This window comes from Excalfactoria chinensis, chromosome 1 (assembly GCF_039878825.1).
Source record: "Excalfactoria chinensis isolate bCotChi1 chromosome 1, bCotChi1.hap2, whole genome shotgun sequence".
NCBI lineage: Eukaryota > Metazoa > Chordata > Aves > Galliformes > Phasianidae > Excalfactoria > Excalfactoria chinensis.
The window spans coordinates 59,455,932-59,473,871 of NC_092825.1; the positions used below are offsets into that span (position 1 = coordinate 59,455,932).

Here is a 17,940-nt window from a genome sequence, read left to right on the forward strand (position 1 = left end):
TTAAAGCCCCCATTTTTCTTATCTTGTCAAGATACACAAATAGTTTGAGAGATTAAAACTAAGATAAAAGGAATACCAAGCACTGTTTATATATAGCCATTGTGACTGCTCCTACTTTGCATTACTTTAACTGTAGCAAGTTACAGGGCAGCTTGACATAACTCAGAGCTGCTCTGCAGTGCTACTGAAGCTAAGAATGGAAAAATGCCTTACCTAGCTTGGGGAGCCTTCACCTCAATGCATAGATCCTGCATCTGGATATCACATGCTGCTTTGTCAGAGGTGCTTACATCCTCACTGCCATTCACCTATTCACGATCAAGCTTTGGATTACTTCATTGGCCCAGATTTGGAGGAAAATAAGGAAGTGATTTACTGCTAGTTGCTGTGATGAGGCTTTCTCCATTATAGTCTAGTACCCAAACTGTGTGTGATCGATTACTATACATTGTGTAAGATACTTATAATGTACCTTCTCTTCAGAGTCACAAGAGATTGTGCTTGTCTTTGGAAAATGAGCATATCTGTTGGCAGGTGTTTGGCTGCATCCAAATCTGTGGCATAAATCCCCCAGACCTCTCATCCTGGGATTTTACTTGAGAAGCTTGGGATAAAGACCCATGTTATTAAGTCAGCATGAGTTTGAAAGGTTTCCAGTGTGCTTCACTGAGACCATTCAGTAACTGTAGCACTGTGGGACTTATGATCAGCTTTGAAATGGTTACCATAAAATGGATTGGGTTAGAAGGGACCCTAAAGATCACTTATTTCCAAGCCCCTGCCAAGGGCAGGACTGCTAACCACCAGCTCAGGCTCCCCAGGCCCCCATCCAACCTGGCCTTGAATGCCGCTAGGGATGGGGCATCCACAGCTTCTCTGGGTTGCGTTTCACTGTAGATTCTGTTTGATCACTTGATTCTAGGCTTAGCAGCCAAATAAGATCAAGTAAACTGATCCAAATGCTGAAGTGCTTATTCAGGCAAAATTCACTGTTTGTTTTCCTAAGATAAAGGATAAAAACCCTGAATCAGGAATTCTGGAGCTGATCACTTAAAAGCGACATGACAGTGTTTTGGAGATAACTAACAGAAAACGAATGCATACAAGTTCAGTACAGACAGCACATTTTTTTATTATTATTATTTTCTTATATATTATCTACAAGCACAAGCTTTCATATTTTTAATGTAAAAATGCATACAGATCATTATATATATAAAAATCAACTAGCCTTGTAGCAAACTGCCAGATGCAACCATCCCCAGGTTTGGGGACAACGTGTCTGGATCCAGGTGCAAATTCAATGGCTGACCCCCACTTCCATCCTTGGTTGCACCGAACCCCCAGATACGAAGATTGTGAAAGTTCTAGGGAAGTCTTGGTTCCTGATCCAGGTCTTGCAACATGGGCACAACTAACTCTTCATCAATTGAAGATAAATATTTAAAAACTTCATAAATGACAATCAACTTGTAGGTAACAAGTGTCCATTTCACCTTTCCTCCCCCTTTTTGTTTTTCTTCCTTCCTGTCCTCCCTTGCAGAAATGGAAAGGGCAGAGGAGAGGAACCGATTGTTAGCATTGTATGTGTAAATAGCAGCATCAGAAACAGAATTTAAGCTGTTGATATCTGCTGCAAAATGGCTACTGAATGCAAATTAATGTTGCATTTGGTCTTTCTAGTGCATGGCCACTTTGGGGCTCAATTTGCACACTGTAGAAATATGACACATTGATAGCATAGCCAATAATATGTTGCTACATGTGAGGAACAGTAGATCAAATTGCATTTAATACTATGTAGTATGTATCAATAGATTATAATATACTCTATCATAATTGGCTTGTCAAGCAGCCTCTTACACTGTGAAAAAAAAAAAAAAGAGCAATTAAGTAAAGAAAATTGTATTTGTGTGGGAGGAAAGGTCATAAAATAGCAGCCTCCTTTCTGACTGAATGTTTATCATGTTCGGCAGTTTCCAAATTCAGTCTTTTCAAAGGAATGTTACTATTTTTATTAGAGGTTCTTTATGTAACAAGTAATGTTTGCACAGTGGAATATTTTCTTTCATGAAGATTTTATAACTTCCCCATAGCGCTATAAAGAAGATATAATTTGCTGGGTTTCTTTTGGAAAGTATTATGGTCATACCTTAGGCTTTCCTTCCTTTCAGTTCTCTTAATACAAATATTTATTTATTTTCTCTTGTAATTCATGTATTACTTTCAAAAAAATAATAAATTTTTATTTTATTTTTTAATTTTTTGATTTTAAATCCTGCTCTACTCTGAAATCTAAGACAGGATTTCAGAGAAAATAACTGTTGATGTTTCTTAGAGAGGCATAAATCATTGCTTAGAATACCAACATGATGATTTTCCTCATCAGCTGTGTTCCTATGGGATTGCAGGTAAGGATTTTGTTTGCTGTGGATTCATGCAACAACACTGATTTTAATGACAGCAGACTGATTTAATGCCTGAACTTGCAAATGTTTACTCTTTCTCCTAATGTTGTAATGTACATGTGTGCAAGTTCAGACCTTCAGTTAATGACTGTCAGTGCATTAATCTAACACTCATGTTGATTCCGTATTACTAACAGGACTAAAAAATGGCTAAACCTCTCTTCCTCTTTATTTATTTAACAACAGTTAGAGGCATGACCGATACTTTGGGAACAAATGTGTCATGGAGACGGTGATGTAATCTGTTGCCAAAACCACCTGCCCAGAAGCACATGGTGGTTTTGATTGCAGAGTGTGTGGCTGATGTATGGCAACGTGCCTGAATATGAGGACCAAAATAGAAATATTGATTCTGAAAGACTGGAATGAGTTTTCACTATCTACAATGGGGAAAACAGAGAAAATAAACAACAGCAAATATATAGTATGCATTTGAATGTGATTTTCATTGATGCAAACTGGGTGTTTGTTGTTTGTTTTTTAAATCATTTTGGTAAATATCTTTAAGCTTTGAGAAGTCCTGACTTGGGACATTTCTCTGTATGTGGGGATATACAGATTTGGTTCTCCAGCCTGTTCCATCATTTATATGGCTACCTACAACTGTATGAAGTGCTGTCCTACCAGATATCCTCACTCTTGTACATTTATACCAAATTGGATTTGATGGCCTTTTGGTGTTATTTCCTCACAAAGGTGAACAACCATATGAAGTGCAAAGCAGAGGAGAATAAAGAGGAGAATAAAGTTGTAAGCAGTTGCTATAAGAGGACTATTCTTCAGAAGCAAGTACTGCTAATAATCTCATTTGTCACCCTACCCTTTGGCTGTAGTTCTACATGATGTCAGTTTGAGCTGCTCACAAAGATGCCTAAAGGGATGCAGTGTAATTTGTGAGGCAAGCACTGTCAGAAAGTCTTCCAGTGTTAGCTGCTGTATCTCTTACTTCTTCTAGAAGACTTCACTAGTACAGTTAATAGGACAAGTAGACAGGAGCAAAACTTGATAGCTGGCTTCAATGTGAGACATGAGGGAAGAGCAGGAGAAAAAAAAAAAACAACTGGATGTCTTTTATCCCAGGAACCAAAAATATGATAAAATGTACTTTCACTTGAAAATGCCAGGTAAAACCACAAAAACTGTGCTGGTTTAAACCACAGAGTGCTTCAAGCAACATCTGGAAGTTAAACAACTGGAAATTATGGCCTTTTGATATGGTGAAGCCCATTTACAACTTATTTACAAGGGCTGCTCCAATAGTAATGCTGCTTATTCTATTATGTTGGCCACAGTGTCAGAGGTGGATGCTGGTGGTACGGCAGTAGAGGCTGAACCTTCCCACCAGTATTCTGTTACATTTTGTTGCTGTGTGACAGATGGCAGCAGAGGGGCAGTCTGACAGAATGGCATCTGACATGGAAGTGTGTATGAGGCAAAGATGTGTCGGTGAATTCCTTCACGTGGAAAAAATGGCACCAAATGATATTCATGGACACTTGCTGAATGTTTCTGGAGACCAAACAGTGGGTGTCAGCACAATGATGCAGTGGGAGGTGTGTTTCTGCAATGGTGACTGTGACATGAAATACAAGCCATCTTTCAAACGGCCATGCACCAGTTGTTACACCATGAAATGAAGAGTGTCTCTATCAACTTATCTGCATAAACTGGCTGATGGTGGTACCTGTGTTGAAAAGTAGTGTTTTGTAGCTAATAATTTTCTTTACCAAATAGTGCTATTGTGCTCTTTGTAGTTTTTGTAGCTTTACATGGGAAAAAAAAAAGCAAAAACAAAAACAGGAGGCAATAATTTCAGAGCAGCCTACATACATTTGGGCTCAGTATTTAAACATCTGCCTTCCTATGATTAAAGTTTTTCTTCAGTAGAAGATAGAATAAGGAAAACTACTTGAATTGCAACAAATCCAAAACAAAATTATAAACAAAATCTAAAAACTACCCATAATGAAATCAAAAGAAATGTGGTTATTTTTAAAGTTTAATTTCCCAATGCATACACTCCCATTTCCCCAAGTACAATACTGTATGTCGAGGAGGACACGCTGAAATGCCACTGGACTATCTGATTATTTCTTGATGAATTCTATAGTTTTAGAGGATCTCAAAGAGCAGCTGAACTTCAGCTCTGTTGAAATGTTTGTTTTGCTAGCTAAACATTCCATGAAAAAGACCTTTACTGTATTTTTTGCATAACTCGCTAAGAACATCGGCGCTCATAGATCTGACAAAATGACAAGAAGGAAGGACTGTTTGGAGTAAAAGCACACAATGCGCCAATTTAGAGCTGGTGAAAGGTGTCAGATGAACCTTCTGGTACAACACAGCAGCCTCAGTCCTCGAGATTACCAGTTGTGATGGTTGTTGCTGGGCTGAAGACCGACTTACTCTCCAACTAAGTGGCTACTGAGGAGTTGGCTGGCTGGGAATGATGTTTAGGCACTACTGACTTGCAGGGGATTGGAGCCAGCCTTGTAGAAGCAGAAAATACTCTGTAAGTGCCAACCCCCACAATCATTTAGTCCTTTGCAGTTTTTTTGTTTGTTTGTTTTTTCCACGTTAGCCCGAAGTAGTGTGGCTATAATACATTTTGAAACAGGAAGAAGTCTGATTCCATGCTACTCAAAAAGTGGTGTGGTTTCAGTTTTCTAATTTTTTAATAGCAAAGCTTTGACCATTTTTTTATTAAATGTGCTCTGCTTGCCTTGTCCCTACTACAAGCTAATATTCTCTATAACGCTTTTCTGGCTTAGTACAGATCTTTTTAGCTGCTGATTTTGGTAAGCATCTTATTAATAGCCTGCTTGACGTGCGTGGTGGAGCTTCGTCTCCGAGTCTTGCCCTGGACCATCTTTCGACGCCGTACCTCACGACAGAGCTCATAGAAGGCCTCCATAATATTGCCCTCTCCTGTGCAAGCAGAGCACTCATAAAACGCACATGCTAGTTCTGTGGCCAGCTTTTCACCTTCCTCTGTGCTGACCTGCCTGGAGTGATCCAAGTCTGCTTTGTTCCCCACCAGGATCAGAGTGACATTTTTGGGCTTTTTAACTTCATCCAACAAGTTCTTGAGTGGTAGAACTTCCTCAAAGCTGCCTCTGTCCGTGATGTCATAGACCAGGACGAAGCCTTCACCCCATCGCACATGTCCTTCTTTCTGAATAGCATCCTCCTGTTTTGAAAAGACAGACACCAGCATTAGGAACATGATTTTTGGGAAAGATACCAGGCCTTCATTCAGACAGACACTGCTTCCCCAAAGCCTGGAAAGCCACATACATCTGCCTGTTTCTGTACTCTACACACATCGCTCACTTTATTATATGGCATAGGAGACTGTGGTGGTTTCACCATGATGGGCTGGTAAACTGTACCACAACTGCTCTTTCTCCTCCAGTACTCAATGGGATATGTGGAGAAAAAGGGATGAAAAAGGGCTCAAGGACTCTGTCATGGACAGAAAAGATTCAGTGTCGGGAGATTAATATAACTTATTGCCTATTACTAACAGACTAAAATAGCGAGAACTCACGGTGAATTAAAACTACCATCCCCCTATGCACCCTCTTCTACCTCTTCCCCATGTGCAACACCAGGGAATGCGGGCTGTAGTCAGTCCATCTCTGCCTGTCCTTCACAGTCACTCTCTGCCCCTGCTCCATGTGGGGTCCCTCTCATGGGATGCCATCCTTCCTGAACAGATCCTGCCTGGGCTTCCCATAGACCGCAGCTCACCAAGCACTTCTCCAACACAGCTCTGTACCATCTTTTAGCGGCACACTGCTCTATCATGGCACCCCAGAGGCAGAAGCTCTGCATACCTCCTGCTCCACCATGGGCTCTTCTCCATGGGCTGCAGTGAACTCCTGTTCCATGTTTGGAGCATCTCCAGCCCTCCTTCTGCACTGACCTTGGTGGCTGCAGAGCTGCTTCTCTTTCATTTTTCACTCTTCTTTACCAGTTACTGCATATTAGTGTTTTAACCCTTTCTTAAATATCTCCCAGAGCACGCTCAGTGTTGCGTATAGCTCAGCTCTGGCAGCAGAGGGTCCCTTTTGGAACAACTGGGGCTGGCTCTGGTGTGGCATGGGGTTCTGCTCACAGAGGTCATCCCTGCAGCCCCACTGCTAACAAAACCTTGTCAAGTAAACCCAATACAGAGATCTACCATGACAAGCTGTCATGGGCTGCCTGTCATGGGCAGGCTGGTAGCAGGCAACTATAACAGGGTCTCTGTTGAAGAATATCCAGCACACAAAATGCATGGGAATGTGCAGCTTGAATGCCTGATGTTTTGAAAGGAAGGGGGTCCTTGCTATGACAAAACTGTTCTATAGTTTGTTGAGAATCACTGGTAGAAGCTTTTGAGCCTCATCACTTGACTGGAGAAATAGCCTATGGCTTTCTGAATAGTAATAACATGCTATACGGTTGGTCCTGAGTCAAGGAATGAAGCAGAAATAATTTTAATCCCAGTGTAAATCCTGACTTTGTTCTTATAGTGTTTGAAAACTGTAATCAGGGTCCCTTGCAGAAAGGTCTGGATCTAGCACGCTGGGTCTGGCAGCAACCTTGTGATGGGGGGAGGAGGGAGAGCTCTGTTCAGAAGCAAATCTCAGTCCCTGGGAGCAGAGTACATTTACCACCCACCACACTGCCACCACTGCAGTCCCCTTCCCTGCTGCCTGTCTAAGCCAAGGCATTGGATGTTGGCACATGCACTCACGCACCTGACCAGCTGTATCTAGTATCTCCATGGAAACCACTTCATCATCAATGGTAGCTTGGTGACGATATGTAGACTCTAAAATAAGAACACATTTTGTGAAATGTATTAAAAAAGAGTAACTTTTTCTGTCTTCCTTACAGCTACCCCAGACATACACGACACATGACTTCACTAGATTTTATTTATTGGAGGTGTTCCTTTCTACATCTGCGACGATATTCTCACTCTGTATCTTCCTTTCCAATGTCTTATACTCATGAAAGGCTGTACCTGTGAACACTACACTCTATCCCCATCAAAAGGACTGAGTCTCCTGCAGCAAAGAGCTGTGCAAGACTGCAGACAGTTTTTCATGTTTGCTCAAGTGAAGGCTGCCACTTCTAAAACACAAATTCTGCTACTCTGGATGTATCCAGCCTAAAAACCTGTCACTGTAGAGCCTGAAGTCTGACAAGAAAAACCAGTATGCTTGTAGATTAGGGACATAACTGCTATGCTCAGGCCTTACAGAATGATAAAATGACAGAAGAGTTAGGTATTTTAGGAATGTCTCTTTGAAACATACTGAAATCATCACATTCCCCTCTTATAACAAGGGCTCAAGTAGTAATTTCCCCTTACGTGATTTATAAGGATAGCCAGTGGTATTAAGCATTCACACTATAGTAAAGGAAAAATGGAACTTATTTACTGTGTCTCAGGTTCTGGAACTGCATAACAAATCAGAAACCTCATGACAAAAGAGCTTGTTTTATCTTAATGAGCTGATAAGTTAAATTTGATAGTGTTTGACCAAAAATTTGGAAACTCAGCTATGGTAACATTGAGATTTATTGCTGTCGTTGGCTCACAGATGTCCTATATCAAAAGGCAAGCACATATGCTGTAAAACTGTGGCCCATTACTATGAATGCTTTGCGTTGTCAGAGACACAGTGCTTTTATTTGGTGTAAATCTCTCCAGAAGGAATGCAGGATATGTTAAAGGAAGGACATTTCTTGAGTTACAGCTTCTGAAAAGGCCTCATGTTTGGTGCGTGTCTTTTTTTGGTTATATACTTGAATGTATCACCTCTTCATAGCTGAGAATGTTTCAGTGATGTCAGCACTTCAAACACCCTCTTCCCACACCAAAAACTGTCACTTCCCTACCCATACCCCCTGCCCAGTGCCACCTTAATTGCTTTACATAGCACAGCTGCCTCTAATAGGGACAAATGGTCAATTTAATTAGGCAGATGGTAACCAATCTTGCATAGGGCTTCAGGCAATGAATGTTCTTGTGTTTTTTGTGTTGTTTTTTTCTCTTTCTTTTCAAGGCAGAACCCTTCCCCTCCTCAGAACACACACTGCTCTTTATTATTGTAAGGCTATTAAAGATGTTGATTATCCACCTTTGTGATCTTGAAACTGTTCCTACAGAATAGAGTAAGACATATCTAAGAATCTCAGCATGTCTTACCTATAGCACTTTCTGCAAGAGAATGCTGCTAAGCAAAAGCTCTGCTTTGTTGCAGAAGATAAAGCAATACAGCTTTAGAAAACCAGTTCAGTGAAGAAAATGCCCAGTGGTAAGTTGGGACTCCCTGTGCAGTACTCCCTATTCATGGACACATTTAGGCTACTCTGTCCAGTTTGGGGCTCCCCAGTTAAAAAATGACACGGAAAGGAGGAGTCCAGTGGAGAGTCAGAAAGATGATAAAAGGACTGGAGCATCTTCCATTTGAGGAAAGGCTGAGTAACCTGGATCTATTCAGCCCAGGGAAAAAGAGGTGATCTGATTAATGTTTATAAATATCTAAAGGGAGGTGAGACATAAATGGATGAGGCCAGGCTCTTCTTGGTGGTGCATACCAATAGGACAAGGAGCAATGGCTTAAAACGTGAACATATGAAGTCCCAGAAATACATGTGAAAGAACTTCCTTATGGTAAGGTTGACAGAGCACTGGAACAGGCTGCCGAGAGAGGTTGTAGAGTCTCCTCTGATGGAGACATTCAAGACCTGTCTGAACACCTACCTGTGTGATCTATTGTAAAGAACCTGCTTTGGTAGGAGTGTTGGACTCAATGATCTCTTGAGGTCCCTTCCAACCCCTGCAGTTCTCTAATTCTGTGATTTAGCATCTCAGATTTCATTTCCTGGGAGGAGAGTGGTATGACAAGGAGATTTTTCAAGTGAGTTATGTGATATTAACTCTTCACTCATTTAGGTCTTGCAATGCTTAGATGCCTTCAATCAGCTGGCCCTGCCTGACCAATAGCTGTTAATAATTGGTCCACACAAGTCCAGAAAAAAATGTATCTGCCCATGTTTCCAGCAAATCTGTGAAATGATCTTCACAGGAAGCAGAGTGCAGTAGCTCATAGGGGTCTTCTCCACAAAACTGCAGAATGAACCTCAATGAGCACAATTCTGACTGCTGCAAAAAAGAAGTGTGATTCTTAAGAGATATTTGAATTCTTGAAACAGTACTTTGGCAGTGTTTCATGTTGCACCTCTAACTCGCTTTATCTGACTTCTTTAGGGCGGAATTTGATTCTGACTAAGTAGAACTGATTGGGGTCAGATTAGTGTAAATACAACTTAGTAGAAGTGAGTCTGTTCTCCTTTGGAATGTGCGGTAGCTGGGTGAATTTTAGTGAGGAGTGTAAAACAGCTGGATCTTTAAAGCATTTTTGGTGTAATAGCAGACATGGCTTTTTCTTCAAGGGAACAGAAACATTCCAAGAATCTGGTTGGATGTTATGAGCCCTGAAGTTGTGATTTCCAATCTGTTCACATTGAGCACCCTAAAGCCTTAAGATCCCATGATACTTTACAAATAAGTGGCCTTGCTTTGGGTTTTATTAATGTTATTTTCTCTGTGCTACTCTTTATTTTGAGACACACAGCTGGAGAGAAAGATGACTTGAGATTCTCTAACTGAATCCATCCACAATACAAGCATCTGTGTCTCACCTAAGTACTGTGACTCCTATTGGAGTGGATGAAGTAAAATACATGCTGGATATAGTTTGTCTGATCTCCTTCCTGGGATGAATCATACCTCAGAAGCACTCACAAGTCTAAAATCGGTCAGACAAATCCAGGATGTAAATGTCTTATCCTTGCATTATAGTGGTCAAGTAGAAAGAGTAAAGTGCATAGCATTGTGCCAGCAGCCTTTGTGATAAAGGCTCCCAAGATGATACCAGGCAATTTTCTGAGCTCCAAAATATCATTTACACCAGGTGATGCCTATATTTTATATTTATAGTTATATGGCTAATATCCCATTGATAGAAAATAGAACCGTATTTTGCTGTAGACTCCATGTCAGAACTTTTAGTCTTAAAGCAGAAGCAGACAGCTGATGTTGATGGAGTAATGGTGTGCCAGATGACAGCACTATAGAAATACAGTAGTCATATTCATTGCTGCTTTGTTATAAGCAAGCCTGACCTGTTCTTGTTTGCTTGGGGCTGTTCTACGTTTCTGTTAATATTCCCAATAACTAGATTAAAGAGGTTGCTATTGTATGGAACTGGTTGCATGATTGTATCCAGAGAGTGGTGGTCAATGGCTCAACAACCAGATGGAGATCAGTGATGGGTGGTGTCCCTCATAGTTCAATACTGGGACATATGCTTTCAGCATCTTCAACAGTGACACTAACAGTGGGATTGAGTGCAACCTCTTCAAGTTTGCAAATGACAGCAAGCTGTGTGGTGTGGTCAGTACACCCAAAACATGGGATGACATTCAGAGGAACCTGGACAGGCTTGAGAAGTGGGCCCAGGTGAATCTCATGAGGTTCAACAAATCCAACTGCAAGGTTTGGCACCTGTATCATGTCAACCCCAACAATCAATATAAGTTAGGCAAACTAAAGGATAGCGCACAGCTCTTCTGTAAAGGACTTGGAGGTACTGACAGATGGCAAGCCGTACATGAGCAAACAATGTTCCCTTGTGGCCCAGAAAGCCAACAGTATACTGGGCTGCAGCAAAAGCAGCATGTCCAGCAGGGTGACGGAGGCCCCCCTGTTCTGCACTGGTGAGAGACTTCACCTGGAATAGTGTGTCCAGATGTGGAATCCTCAGTACAGAGGAGATGTGGACCTGTTTGAGTGTGTCAAGAGGAGGGTCACAGAAGTGATTCAAGAAATGAAACAACTGTCCTATGTGGACAGGATGAGAGTCAAAGATGTTCAACCTGGAGGGAAGGCTGTGGGGAGACCTGAGGGTGGCCTTTCAATATCTAACAGGGAGCTGTAAGAAAGGACAGACTCTTCAGCAAGGTCTATTCTAATAGGACAAGGGGAAACGATTTCAAACTAAAAGAGGAGAGATTTAGATTGCATGAAAAAAAAAAAGAAGTTTTTCAAAGTAAGGGTGGTGGCCTTATTGTAAAAATAAGGAGAGGCTGCACAGAGAGGCAGTGGATGCCCCACCCCTGAAGACACCCAGGATCAGACTGGACAGGGCTCTGAGCAGTCTGACCTACCTGTGGGTGCCCCTGTTAATTGCAGGGGAGTTAGATTGGATGACCTCTAAAGGTCCTGTCCAACTCAAACAATTTTATATTTGCAGCAATTTAAAGATTTCTTTTTAATACTTGCTTGTTTTGAACAGGCAGTACATAACAGGAGCATGCTACTGCTCTGGAAGCAAATATTTGCATTGCAGGGTTTTATTGCTTTTAGGAAAAAAAAAAAACAACACAACACCAACTTGCAGTAGGAGTAGGTTCAGTTAAGACAGAACAGTGACATATGCTATTTTACATGTAAATTTAAAGAACAGCTTGCTGGTTTTCTTTTGTTTTGTTTGTTTGCTCCTAAGTACAGAGAGACAAGCTTTGTTCCCATTCAGAATTCTAGTTCAATTTTGTCAAGGAAGGTTAATAAAATAAGTACATGCAAAGAATACTGTTAAAAAATTTGGTCTCCGTCCTGGTGGCTTTCAGCCAGTTGGATCTGAGAACTGCAAGAGACCTAGAAAAAGCTTCTGTGAAATAATTATAGTTGAGTTTCCAGACCAAAAGGCTGTAGCTAAGAGTTACGATCTTCTAAGTTATGGTAAAAATGTTGATTGATGGTGATGCAGAAGTACGTTCAAAAGACTAAAATTTCCCATAATTCTTTTTGATTACACGATACAAGTTCCTGTTTGTTGTTTTTTAAAAAGAATAAGCTCCCTCATCATTTGGACATCTGTGATCCTTGGCATCCATCAGTATGGCATCTGTCTCTATCATAGTTAAAAAACAAAACAAAAAACAAAGTGATTTGACAGCCACCGGGAAAGCAGTTTACTTCCATTACTAACTGAGGTGCTGTTTGAGGATGCTCTCCAGAGCCTTGTCTCAGTCTGCCTTTGTGAAACTTCTCCTCTGCCTTTCCTTGTTGCTTTAGGAACTTGGTGCCTTTTATAAAGCTCTTGTAACTTGAATGTGCCCTCCTCACTGGTCAAGTCTCCCCTGCCTTCTTCCTTCAGACTAGCTCTTCCTGAAACTCAGTTGAATGTATTTTTCTTGCTTGCATCTGTTACTTTCTCCATCTGTTATTTACCTTGTAGGAGTGCTTTTATTCTGCAGCCATCAGTGATTTTACAGCAACCAGAGCTTAGACCTTGTGTACTTAGAATGTATCCACTGCTGTGTACCTCCATATGTCTCATTACTAACAGATACTATGAAACTCGTAATAAGCACAGTTGGGTTATTTACTATTTACCAAAAAAAACATCAAATCATATGCAATCCATCATTTTACCATCATTATCACATGTAAAAGCAGTATAAAGTTACAGAAAGCAAGCCAGTCATGTGGGTCTGACAGCGCTGATAGTTGGGCTTGCATTCATCAATGTTTTATGTGTTTTGGTACATGTAGCCCCAAGACTTGACACATGCAGAGGCAGAAGTTTCAGAAGCATATACAGTACCTGTGATGTGCCTTACATGTATGATTACTGTACAACATGCATGCACTCATGTCAAAGCACAGTTTTAAACTAGAATGTCTGTATGAAATAAGACTTTTTTTGCAGTGATGTTTAATTTGATTCTCGGGCCTCTACCCTGCGTCACACGCACTCTGCCACTGTGAATGCTGCTTTTGGAATTGATATGTTGACATGCAAAGGAGTTTCTTTTTTAATTCCATTTTGGCTTTTTTGTCTTCCTTCTATGAAGCTATATTTGCTGTTATCAGAGATATGACTGCAGTATGGCAAGCTTTCGCAAACCAGCTAGACTAGAGCTGAGCACAGAAAGTCATGTGGCAGTCACTGCAGCCAGTGGGAGTCCTTGCATGTCAAGCTGCTTTTACTTGCTGCTTTCAGTCCAAGCAGCAGGTTTAGCTTGTAGGTTTAGCTAAAATAAGAATTGGGCTGAGGGTAAAACCCTTGCCAAACCCGCTTCAGATTCACAGGAAGATCCGGCATCTTCACAGGCACATGTGTCTGTACAGTCCAGAATGTGGCTACCCATACTCCATGCAGATTTTTAAAGACATCATGGTAGACTGGATGAATAAAGGGGACACAACATGATGCTCTGTGAAGCAAGAGAGTATGTGCTAAGAAAGACAGAAGCTACTGCAGTATGAAACAGGGAGAACAAATTCAGAACAAATGAGCCTCAGTTAGGTCTGCTGCTCAGTAAGCTCTTTGGATTTATCATGTTTACATTTTTGGGAAGCAAAATGAATTGGTAATGTATACACAGCCACACTAACTATGAAGTTCTTGTTGTTATGGATCTATACTGCATTATCAAAATTTGCTATCTAGGTAGAGCAGGAGAGATACATGACTCAATATTATTTTCAATAAATAACATTTTTGCCTCAAAATAGGAAGCTTAGAATAGTTTTCTTGAACAAAACTATATCTCTGTTGAATTGTGCTCCACTTAATCTTCTTGTTAGTGCTAAGACTGGGTTTCTTTGATGAGAATGGTGTTACTGTTCCTTTCGTATATGTCCCATCCTTGCTCGCTTTTTGCTGAGATAGGCAGAGAAAATGTGTACAAGTACTTGGGAACTGGATTCATTAAGGCAAGTTAAAGCAAAACCAACAAAACTGAGGCAGCACTAACTAGTAGGGAGCAAACTTCAAGGCCTCAACTGTTTTTCTAATTGTCTGATTCAACTTTCCCACCAACACCAAGCAGAGAGTTCCTGGTGGGAATTATGCCTGTCTAAATCTAAATAAACCGTTTCTGGCTGAATTCTTTTGACCGTGGCAAAAAGTCTTTCAGCAAAGCTCTGTGCGTTGCACCTTATTTCTGCCAATATAAATGAAAACTAACTGGTGAGCCTCTTCTCACACCTAAAACAAGCAAAATAAATCCTTTGCTCCTGAAGGTCCAAAAGCAAGCACTGGAAACTTCTCAACTGGAGAATATTTTGGAATATGATGAGCAAGAAAACTGGGGGCAAAATATTTTGCAGCTGTAGCTGCAACAAGAAGAGCCATTTCCATTCCTGATTTTACTGTGTGTGCAGCAACAGTGAAAATGCAGTATTTTTATTTTTTCACTGGCATCAGGATATCTTCATCTTGAGGCCCATATGAAAGAAAACAAACCACATTTTTGGGTAACTGCTTCCCATGTTATTTTAAACTTCTTCATCTGCTGCTCTCAATTGCAATTTCATCATTTCAAGTCTTTGAGCAACTTAGAAGCCAATGTCAGGGGTTTAAGGTGCTCTAGGCCATACCAATCCATTTTCTTACAGACACCTTAAAGAAACTGGAAGTATTTTCATGTTTCATTTCCATAATACATTCAGTGTAAATTTCTACTAAAAAGAAGCATAGTAATAATGATATAATGTGCACTGAATTTATTTCAAGTTAAGTAATATTTCTAATGTACTGAACTTGGGGAAGAATAACAAAAGGGAAGATAGGTAGCAAGGCATAATCTGGATTATTAATGGACTGAACTTGTTAAGTACTGAAGCATAAGGAACATGTAATTTTTGAAGAGAAGTTAACGATGTTATTGGCTAGAGTATTGCTTGAAAATAAGGCTGTTTTCCAGCAAAGTATTAAACGCATACACATTTTTCAGGATATTTCCTGAAACACAGACTGGCAGCCATTCCTCCCAGCCTCCAACGGTTGGTTACCATTATGTTTCATCTTGGCCAAAAGCCAGTAATGAACAACATACATTATTTCTGTCTAGGCACTTGGATAAGCCGTAGTTGTCAACATGGGTGTTCAGATGAAATATGCAGAAGGCAAAGTTTGGCAAGATGATGGCCTCCTTCTCTCCCCTCTCTTTATCTTGCTATGGAACATGGGTATTTTCATTAGCATACCAGTGATCTGGTCTATGGCACTCTGTAGACTGTTGGATAGCAGAAAGAGGAAGGGGCTGAGAGGGGTGACCTCCCCAGGCTGTTCCCTCTAGGGCTCCTGTTCTGTCAACCTCTATACCCCATAGCTGAAGGGGCCATCAGTTAATGATTTATTAACACTGATGTTAGCGTGGGCCTGTTTGTTAAAAGTTCAGCTTGCTGTCTAAGCAGCTTCTCTCTTTGCTGTGCTGCTGGGAATTACTGATTTTATGGTAGAGGCAGGCAGTAAGCCTTCAGGAGTGTTAAGACAAACTTGCTGAGTGAGCCAAAAGTCAAGAAAGCTAGAAATCTGCAATATACAAACACATGCATTTCTTCAACTTGCAATCTGCAGCAGTGAAAGCAGTCCTGGGGACAAAGACTCTGTCTTCAAACTGTATTCCAGCTGCCCAGAGAATGTGTTAGCTGAGTAAGCCAGAGAGCAAAGGCATTCCTTGAGAAGTGTCTATGAATTTGTCTTGAGGACCTCAGATCTTTTTCATGGCTGGATTGGTACAAACTTAGTCCAGAAAGATAGTTTTGCATCTTTATCTTGATAAACTATTTTTACTGAGGTCTTGGCTGCCACAGCTAAGCTCTTTTCTTGTTCTCAACAATTTTGATGGAAGCTAGTTGGGATATATTCACAGTCCACTCTGTTTATGCTGTTTGTACGAATCTATCCTTCTTAGGGTACAGAAAAGAAATTCAGATGCCTGGTCCAGTCTAGAAATACTTGCTGGGGTTATAATGCTAATTACTTTATCATATCTGCAGACTGCCCCTGTGATCTCTGAACATTCCATTTTGTCACCAGAACTCCCCAGCTACAGATGTTATATAGGCAAAACTGCCCTTTTAAGGTGTTTGTTTGATTTGATTTTTCTTTTTCCTAAACAAAAAAAATCTTTCTTACAACAAGTTTTCCATTGGGAAAAACCTTCTTGCCAAGGTAAACAGTATCTGCACAGAGTGATTTCTGCTGTTACTGCCATGGTTTTGGAAGTTTTAAGTAGTAGCTGGTCAAAGTTCTCTGGATAACTCAAAGCATTAACAGAAGTACCTCGGTCCCTCCATCACGAACTAGTAACTCTGTGCAATCCTTTGTCCATTCCATGTTCAGTTGAAGAACAACAGTGTTATCATGGGCCTTTCATAAACTAATAGGAGATAAAGTGATACAAATTGCTGTCCCATATATTTTATGTATATTTAATGTTGTCTTCTAGGTTGAACACCAACTCAGTGTTTTTTTCTTCCCCAACTGAAAGAGTGAACAAAAACCTGAGCAACTTAAAGAAATCCTGAAATAGTTAAAAGGGAGAAAATACTCTTAAAAATGTCACTATTAATCTAGTTACCCTAGCAAAATTATTTTTCTTAAGACATGTGTTTCCGTATAGTTACCTTTCTCCATCAAAGTAATGAACAGTCTTTTCTCTATCACATTCAAATTAAATAAACTCTTACATTTTCTGTCTCTTTAACTTCATAGATGGGCCAGTCTGTAATGCTCTGTGCGGCTGGTTGTCTGCTCAGAGACAGTTTTCCTTTCAGAGGATTAGCAAAGTTGTATGAAATATGTGAACAGCTAGAGAAAGACATCTAGGGATAGTGTGAGAAAGCCAACTGAGTTTTAAAAAGGTCAACAAGAATGTTAACTCTTTATTTGCTGGGTTTTTTTTGTTTGTTTGTTTTTTTTGTTTTGTCTTGGTATGGTTTGGTTTAAAATTCAGTTTTTGCAGAAATATTTGGTATTTCTGTGTACCTTTAACATGAGAGTCTTTAAGGGATCAGTACTTGAAGAGTTAAAGAATTTACAATTCTCCTATGAGATGAAGGATTTTATAGGTGAGAAGTAGAGGCAGAGAGACTGCAGGAAACAAATCAATGACAGAATCAAGGAAAGAACTGAGGAATATGTCTCCTGCACTTCCTTGGGGTTTTATTTGTGCGGTTTTCCTCCTTATATGGCAAAAATGGATGTTGCATGTCTCTACACCTCATAACACCTCATTCTCTTATCTGTACACATGTTCTAAAGTAGAACAAATGACACAGCTGAGTTCATAATATCCTCTCCCCCCCTGCTTTTTTTCCCCCTTTTGTTAATAATTTCTTCTTAGACTTGGTTATCCCAACTCTGCCTCTAGCTGAGTGAATTGTCCCGATAAGTCAGAACAGCAGATGGATTTTCAGTGAAATACTACAAAACTGGATTTTAAAAGCACTCATTTAGGCATAACTGATGAATTTTCTTTTTTCACCATTGGACCAAGGAGATTCTCCCTGCCAGTCATGGATGATGCAGGCAGGTCATTTGCTGCTGCTCATTAAGTACTTTTCAAGCATCAGTGTTGTCCGCATGCTGATGTGAGGAGTTTTTGA

General features: G+C 40.4%; 1 protein-coding gene across 2 annotated transcripts in view; it reads right to left on the bottom strand.

Moving 5' to 3' along the window:
* Nucleotides 1-1,117: 1,117 nt before the first annotated feature.
* The window catches only part of RERG (RAS like estrogen regulated growth inhibitor), a 105,701-nt gene continuing 88,878 nt past the window's right edge, over nucleotides 1,118-17,940 (bottom strand). For both annotated transcript variants that reach the window (XM_072355519.1, XM_072355527.1), the window contains exons 4-5: nucleotides 7,217-7,290; nucleotides 1,118-5,658 (exon numbers count right to left, since the gene is read on the bottom strand). In XM_072355519.1, coding sequence (XP_072211620.1) covers nucleotides 5,251-5,658; nucleotides 7,217-7,290 — 482 coding nt within the window. In that variant the 3' untranslated portion in view covers nucleotides 1,118-5,250. The remainder of the gene's footprint in view (nucleotides 5,659-7,216; nucleotides 7,291-17,940) is intronic.